The sequence below is a fragment of the Danio rerio genome, chromosome 19 (assembly GCF_052040795.2).
Source record: "Danio rerio strain M-AB ecotype USA chromosome 19, GRCz13ab, whole genome shotgun sequence".
In the NCBI taxonomy this organism is placed as follows: domain Eukaryota; kingdom Metazoa; phylum Chordata; class Actinopteri; order Cypriniformes; family Danionidae; genus Danio; species Danio rerio.
In genome coordinates, this window is record NC_141039.2 from 51,137,501 (window position 1) to 51,145,316 (window position 7,816).

Consider the following 7,816-nt stretch of genomic DNA (forward strand, 5'->3'; position numbering starts at 1 on the left):
TATCGGGTGTAGTCGAGTGTTTATCCGGTGTAGTCGAGTGTTTATACGGTGTAGTCTAGTGTTTATCAGGTGTAGTCGAGTGTTTATCCGGTGTAGTCGAGTGTTTATACGGTGTAGTCGCGTGTTTATCCGGTGTAGTCGAGTGTTTATTATGTGTAGTCGAGTGTTTATCCGGTGTAGTCGAGTGTTTATCCGGTGTAGTCTAGTGTTTATCAGGTGTAGTCGAGTGTTTATCCGGTGTAGTCGAGTGTTTATCCGGTGTAGTCGAGTGTTTATCAGGTGTAGTCGAGTGTTTATCAGGTGTAGTTGAGTGTTTATCAGGTGTAGTCGAGTGTTTATCAGGTGTAGTTGAGTGTTTATCCGGTGTAGTCGAGTGATTATCGGGTGTAGTCGAGTGTTTATCAGGTGTAGTTGAGTGTTTATCAGGTGTAGTCGAGTGTTTATCAGGTGTAGTTGAGTGTTTATCCGGTGTAGTCGAGTGATTATCGGGTGTAGTCGAGTGTTTATCAGGTGTAGTCGAGTGTTTATCAGGTGTAGTCGAGTGTTTATCAGGTGTAGTCGAGTGTTTATCAGGTGTAGTTGAGTGTTTATCAGGTGTAGTCGAGTGTTTATCGGGTGTAGTCAAGGGTTTATCCGGTGTAGTCGAGTGTTTATCGGGTGTAGTCGAGTGTTTATCGGGTGTAGTCGAGTGTTTATCAGGTGTAGTCGAGTGTTTATCAGGTGTAGTCGAGTGTTTATCGGGTGTAGTCGAGTGTTTATCGGGTGTAGTCGAGTGTTTATCTGGTGTAGTCGAGTGTTTATCCGGTGTAGTCGAGTGTTTATCGGGTGTAGTCGAGTGTTTATCAGGTGTAGTCGAGTGTTTATCAGGTGTAGTTGAGTGTTTATCCGGTGTAGTCGAGTGATTATCGGGTGTAGTCGAGTGTTTATCAGGTGTAGTCGAGTGTTTATCAGGTGTTGTCGAGTGTTTATCAGATGTAGTCGAGTGTTTATCAGGTGTAGTTGAGTGTTTATCAGGTGTAGTCGAGTGTTTATCAGGTGTAGTTGAGTGTTTATCAGGTGTAGTTGAGTGTTTATCCGGTGTAGTCGAGTGATTATCGGGTGTAGTCGAGTGTTTATCAGGTGTAGTCGAGTGTTTATCAGGTGTAGTCGAGTGTTTATCAGGTGTAGTTGAGTGTTTATCAGGTGTAGTCGAGTGTTTATCAGGTGTAGTCGAGTGTTTATCAGGTGTAGTTGAGTGTTTATCCGGTGTAGTCGAGTGATTATCGGGTGTAGTCGAGTGTTTATCAGGTGTAGTCGAGTGTTTATCAGGTGTAGTTGAGTGTTTATCCGGTGTAGTCGAGTGATTATCGGGTGTAGTCGAGTGTTTATCAGGTGTAGTCGAGTGTTTATCAGGTGTAGTTGAGTGTTTATCAGGTGTAGTCGAGTGTTTATCAGGTGTAGTTGAGTGTTTATCAGGTGTAGTCGAGTGTTTATCAGGTGTAGTCGAGTGTTTATCAGGTGTAGTTGAGTGTTTATCAGGTGTAGTCGAGTGTTTATCGGGTGTAGTCAAGGGTTTATCCGGTGTAGTCGAGTGTTTATCGGGTGTAGTCGAGTGTTTATCGGGTGTAGTCGAGTGTTTATCAGGTGTAGTCGAGTGTTTATCAGGTGTAGTCGAGTGTTTATCGGGTGTAGTCGAGTGTTTATCGGGTGTAGTCGAGTGTTTATCTGGTGTAGTCGAGTGTTTATCCGGTGTAGTCGAGTGTTTATCGGGTGTAGTCGAGTGTTTATCAGGTGTAGTCGAGTGTTTATCAGGTGTAGTCGAGTGTTTATCAGGTGTAGTCGAGTGTTTATCGGGTGTAGTCGAGTGTTTATCAGGTGTAGTCGAGTGTTTATCAGGTGTAGTCGAGTGTTTATCAGGTGTAATCGAGTGTTTATCTGGTGTAGTCGAGGGTTTATCCGGTGTAGTCGAGTGTTTATCGGGTGTAGTCTGTGTTATCTGGTTCACAGTTCGCTCATTAAGTTGTGGTATGCTTCCATCTTTTCTGTAGTGTGAGCTTTAAGGGTGTAGGGATGAATCTTCAGATTGGAACACAGACAGGGTTAGGCTTGTCTTTGGCACTTTCCATTTCTCAAATAAAGGATTTCAGTCAGTGCAAGTGTCATTTATTTGTGTTTTGGTGAACTGATGAAGACACACTGCAGATATTTAAGAAGAGCAGGTATGTCTGTATCTTAATATTAATGAAATGTGCGGATACAGTAGTGGACATTGGGTCCTGTGCCGTGATTTGAGTTTTGAGATCTGATGAGTGATCATGAACTCTTGCTGTGGCTCCGCCCCTTCCGCTGAGGCTTTATAAGGCAGCCGCGGCGGCGCTCGCTCTTCTTCTGCTGCTTCCGCCCGGACGATCAGGATTTACTGAAGCGGCTCTGCTCCTCCATCAGGTGTGTGTGAGTCGGTGTGTTTATGTGTGTGTGGTGTGTATCTCTGACAGATGTACGAGGGTTTTTCGCGCCTCTGTGTGTTTAATGCTGTGCGGTGCCGTGAGCCCGGCAGCGTCTGCGCATGTGCGGCCTGTTTCCTCGTTCTCGTGTTTTCTCGGTTTTTTGTTCTCGGTCGGTCCCGTTACCGTGAGCTCGGCAGCGGCGGGTCCTCGGGCGGCCGCGTGTCTGCAGCTGCTCGGTCTCACGGCTCGGGTCGCGTCGGTATGCGATTGAAATCGGCTGCGCATGCGCCACATCTGTACCCTGCTGCTTTGTTCCGGGATGGAGCGTCACGTGACTGATTCGGCAGGGCTCCGGGTTGCCAGATTGGTGCAGATGCCAGAGATGGAGAACAGCAGTATAGAGCAGTTCAGCACTGCAGCGCTCCTCCACACCTGCTGCATTAATGATCAGTGTTCTGCTCACTGACATCATCCAATCAGCATTCAGCAAACCTTCACTACATCACAGGCGTGTGTGTGTGTGTGTGTGTGTGTGTGTGTGTGTGTGTTCTCACGTGTTTCTTCTTCTCCTGCAGAATCATGTCTGCTAAGACCGAGCGCACCTTCATCGCGGTGAAGCCGGACGGTGTGCAGAGGGGGCTGATGGGAGAAATCATCAAGCGCTTCGAGCAGAAAGGCTTCAGACTGGTGGCCATGAAGTTTCTGCAGGTGTGTGTGCTGATGGTGGATCAGGATGCAGTGGTGATTCTTCCCCCCCCCCCCCCCCCCCCCCCCACACACACACACACACACACACACACACACACACCCACCCACCCTCCAGCCCCCAGAAATAAAGATACTATGGTTTATTTTTAAATATAAGAATTGATTTTTTTTTTTAAATAAACATTTACTATATTAGTAATAAATGTAGATGTATTTATTTTTATTAAATATTATTTTCATTTATACAAGTATTATTCTCAGAAAATAACAGAAATCAATCCTAAATGTGTCTGGAAAGCAGTGTGAAGACACATCTGGAGGAATATTCTCAGACGTGTGGCTGAATATGATGATGACGGCTGTGTAGAATATAAATATATCTGTTATAGAGGGCTCTGTGCTCTCAGACCCGACTCATGGCTGAGTTAGGGTTACAGTCGTCTTGGTTAATCGTGTTTATGACCTCATCATATGATATAGGGCTGCTCAATTTTATTTTATTTATTTTTTTGGTCAGAATTGTGATCACGATTATTCAAAACGATTATCTACTATTTTAACACCTCTATATTATTAGCCTCTTTTATTTTGATTATCTGCAGAAGAAACTACTGTTGTAAGTCCCTGTACGCTGAACACCAGTGTCTTGAAGAACATCTGGTCTAATATAATGTGCTGTCATCATAGCAAAGATAAGACAGCAGTTATTAGAGGAGTTCTTAAATGTGTCGTGTTTAAACTGCTTTAAGCTTCACTGTGAAACACTCTTCAGCTCCAGCAGTCAGTCAGTTCAGTCAGGAGCAGTGAGGGATTTCTCCTGTTTGATTAATGAAAGCAGCAGGAATATTGTGCGCTGTCTCTTTAAGAACAGTGCGGCTCTGATATGGCTTTTGATTCTCAACTCGTCTGTTTATTACACAAATGAGGGTTAATATGAATATTCACTAAACACCGCGCTCTGACACTGATGTACTTGACCATTAAAGTGCTCGCATAAAGATGTGTGTGTGTGACTGACCGTCTCTCTCTCTGACTGCAGGCCTCTGAGGATCTCCTGAAGCAGCACTACATTGACCTGAAGGACCGGCCATTTTACCCCGGACTGGTGAAGTACATGAGCTCTGGACCTGTTCTGGCCATGGTGCGTCACAACACACACACACACACACACACACACACACACACACACGGGTCACTCCTGTAGCATTGGATGGGGATGTTGAATCAAACCCCGCCCACTTTTAAAGCAGCCAGTCATCGGCCGGTATAGACTAAGGATGCTCTGGGGGCGGGGCTCAGAGCAGCCGGCAGCAGCTTCATTATGAACCCTCCGGTCTACACACACACACACACACACACACACACACACACACACGATGATGATGATGATGGTGTAACGCTGGGAAGCGGCCACTTTCGATCTCGTCTGCTTGGAGTGTGCATCAGTCCGGGCTTCTGGTTTGGTTTTGAACACCGAGTCCTATCTTCAGACTCCGTCATTTCTCATGTCATCCGACTCTAGCTTCACCAACAGTCCTGGCCAACTGCAGATTCCTCATCCAGACAGAAATACTGTTCATAGATGGCAGACGAGTGATGGGACCTTCCTTAAAGTGTGTGTGTGTGTGTGTGTGTGTGTGTGTGTGATGTTCTGCTGCTGTTTCAGGTCTGGGAGGGTCTGAATGTGGTGAAGACCGGGCGAGTGATGCTCGGAGAGACCAACCCTGCAGACTCCAAACCCGGAACCATCAGGGGAGACTTCTGCATTGAAGTGGGCAGGTGTGTGTACGCGCGCACGTGCGAGAGATGGGGAGGGTGTGTGTGTGTGTGTGTGTGTGTGTGTGTGTGTGATGGGGAGGGAGAGTGTGTGTGTATAATATGCGTGTGTGTGAGTGTAACCGTGTGCTGCTCTGCAGGAACATCATCCACGGCAGTGACTCTGTGGACAGCGCTAACACTGAGATCAGCCTGTGGTTCAAGCCGGAGGAGCTGGTGTCCTTCAAGAGCTGCGCACAGCAGTGGATCTACGAGTGAACAGACGGAGATCCAGACGGGTTCTGTTCTGTTCTGTGCCCTTATGCTGGAGCTCCCTCCTGAAGTGTCTTCATTTCATCTCGTCTTTTCTCAAGCACTTGTTCAATAAATGCTGAAGTTTGAGAGCCGTGTTGAGTCCGTCATTACTGTGTTCAGTGTTTCCTCCACACACTCAGAGTAATGCAGACCTGACCATCAAAAGGGCAGAAGTGAGATAAAAGCTTTATATATATATAATCAAAACACCCATCTGTGAGCTCGTTTGTCCAGTTTACGGTGTACTGTCATAGATATACACTAGATATCACATACGGACCCTGAGCATGCGTCAATAGTGCCGCCATATTTATACAGTGCTCCCAGCACAGATGTTCAGCCACACTAGTCAAGACCGTGTTACTAAATGAAGATGCTGCATTTCAGGCGCTGTTTACAGGTGTAGTAACGAGCAAACAAAGCACACAGACAGACCCTTTCAGAGATAAGATTTAGTTTCTTGCGTTATTGTGTGCGTGTTATGAACTTTGTGCTAAACGGGTCGCATTATTGATGATAATACAGTCACTACTGCATTCACCATAAGAAAAAGCAGCAGCAACTCGCACTAAACACTGCTTATGCTAATTTTGTTGAAGAAAATCAGCAAACAATACAAAAGAAATATGACATTAGATGCTGCGCTGTCAGAAACTTGTTGGCTAGTGAAGGAGTCGCTCATAACGGAGATTCATTCACAGACGAACCCGCTGCCCCTGCCAGTGAAAGCAGGGGGAGGAGATGGGGGGGGGGAGAACATTTCCATACACAAGCTTTTTGTCATAATTATCATTCAATGTAGAAAAGTGACGCAAAATTATGATTTTCGTAATTAAGGAAAACACACTGACCTCCGGGAAAACTCCTGATCATAGATATATGCGTGTATCTCTGGCTCTGGATGGCCACAGTCAGTCCTCCACTGCAGCTTGGTCCCGCATTCCCTGTACTAAAATGGCGGCTCTATTGACACATTCCTTACAAAAGACAACAACAGGGTAGGCGACATCTAATGTATATATCTATGGTGTACCGCACAATAATGACAGCACAGGGGAGGAGGTCGCCCTCTGCCGGCTGCTGGACACACTGCACCCTGTGTGTGTGTGTGTGTGTGTGTGTGTGTGTGTTCTTGTTTTTATATCCCGGTGGGGACTTAAACCTGAATGCACACCGCCTCATGGGGACTCATGTCACCGTGGGGACCTAAATTGAGGTCCCCACGGGCAAAGCCTCACTAGCCCCTCCCAAATGGTGTTAGAACACACCCCATGCATTTTCTCTAATGTCCTCTTGGGGATCATTTTCAAGAGAATATTCTGTGTGACTGTGTATCTATGCGCCCCTGGGGGTCACACAGAATATTGCAGTCCCCACCACTTCATTGTTCTGGAAAAGTGTGTCACTTTGTCTCCACTCTATAGCGCCCCCTTTCTTGTCTTCAATTATTACATTAACTGTTGATGGACCAGCATAAAAACTATTTAATACATTACATTACAAGGCATCAACTGATTAGAATATATTAGATATGTTAAAAAATTATGCTCTTTATGCAATTTATTGTAGATCTAACAACAGATTCCAAATATCCATTATGTGTTCAGGATATAAATATCCATTATTGATAAATAAATCAAAAGGAGCATAGCCAGTATTTCACTCTTGTATTAATACATTACCAGTTAAGGTTAAAATATTTTAGTGTGGTTTATTGTAATACTCAGTTCATATGCAATGGTATTACTGTATGCATCTATATTTAAAAAACTAAAGTTTGGCTTTGCCTAGATTAGCCTACATTTTATTAAAATAAACACAGGGTTTATTTCTTCCTTCAGACTTTAATGAGAAAATCACTATTGATTGTAAATGAGAACACAGAGAACAGACTTGTGTCCTTATGGAGACCTATAGCCAGGTTAGCTTGGAAGAATGAATGATGCGAGAACACAGAACATAAACAGAATATATCTGGCCCGGCTGAACCATGTTACTAATAAACATGGGTCAAAAAATTCAGTTTTGACCTACTGTTAGGTTGAATTGGTCGGCTACAGTAGGCTACATCTGTCTTTGTGAAGTTTAAGCATGTGAACAATATGAAATAAATAGATCTGAATAAAGTTTAAAAACCTGTTCCAGCATCAAGACAGGGCTGCTATAGGGAATGAGCAAGTATAGGGGCAATGGCTGATTCAAGCATGCTATAGTGTCTGCGTTACACAAGGAGCAGCAAAAAGGCCAAAGTGCAGGACCGGTCATCACAGTACACAAGTTTTAGCTTAGTCCTTTTAGCAGAGCTGTCAATGGATATAGCATCTGCTTCAAGAGGGCCAGTACTTCTTACATCAGGTGCCTGGACATGATGGGCTTCTGCCATAAACATAGCAGCACATTGACTTCTGTGATTCCAAATGTTAAATGTCTACAGGGACCAAATCGTTATGGTTTTTTACCCTCACAAGGGTTACATAAATCCTGGAAATAATGAACAATGTCTCTTTATCACAATAGTCTATGGGAATTTACATGTACAGTAGATTTACATACATAAAACATTTTATTTCTAAGTTAAGGATTTCTGTATATTCTTTCAAGAATTATGGGAG

General features: G+C 44.5%; 1 protein-coding gene across 4 annotated transcripts; it reads left to right on the top strand.

Moving 5' to 3' along the window:
- Window positions 1-2,339: 2,339 nt before the first annotated feature.
- On the top strand, window positions 2,340-5,318 carry nme2b.1 (NME/NM23 nucleoside diphosphate kinase 2b, tandem duplicate 1). 4 transcript variants are annotated; one of them, NM_001362265.1, is made up of 5 exons: window positions 2,340-2,430; window positions 3,002-3,134; window positions 4,174-4,275; window positions 4,801-4,913; window positions 5,051-5,318. In NM_001362265.1, exons 2-5 carry the CDS (start codon window positions 3,006-3,008, stop codon window positions 5,166-5,168), a joined length of 462 nt encoding a protein of 153 aa, NP_001349194.1. In that variant the 5' UTR covers window positions 2,340-2,430; window positions 3,002-3,005; the 3' UTR covers window positions 5,169-5,318. The 4 variants fall into 4 exon arrangements, with proteins under 4 accessions (NP_001349194.1, NP_001349193.1, NP_571001.2 ...); NM_001362264.1 differs by having other exon boundaries at window positions 2,340-2,424; window positions 3,002-3,167; NM_130926.2 differs by having other exon boundaries at window positions 2,340-2,424.
- Window positions 5,319-7,816: the final 2,498 nt, after the last annotated feature.

What these genes read in the sequence shown, in the direction of transcription:
- nme2b.1 (NM_001362264.1), top strand. Translation starts at nt 3,006, where the DNA reads ATGTCTGCTAAGACCGAGCGCACCTTCATCGCGGTGAAGCCGGACGGT. An exon ending in TGGTGGATCAGGATGCAGTG is followed by an intron (nt 3,168 to 4,173) that starts GTGATTCTTCCC and finishes CTCTGACTGCAG; the next exon opens with GCCTCTGAGGATCTCCTGAA. An exon ending in CTGGACCTGTTCTGGCCATG is followed by an intron (nt 4,276 to 4,800) that starts GTGCGTCACAAC and finishes CTGCTGTTTCAG; the next exon opens with GTCTGGGAGGGTCTGAATGT.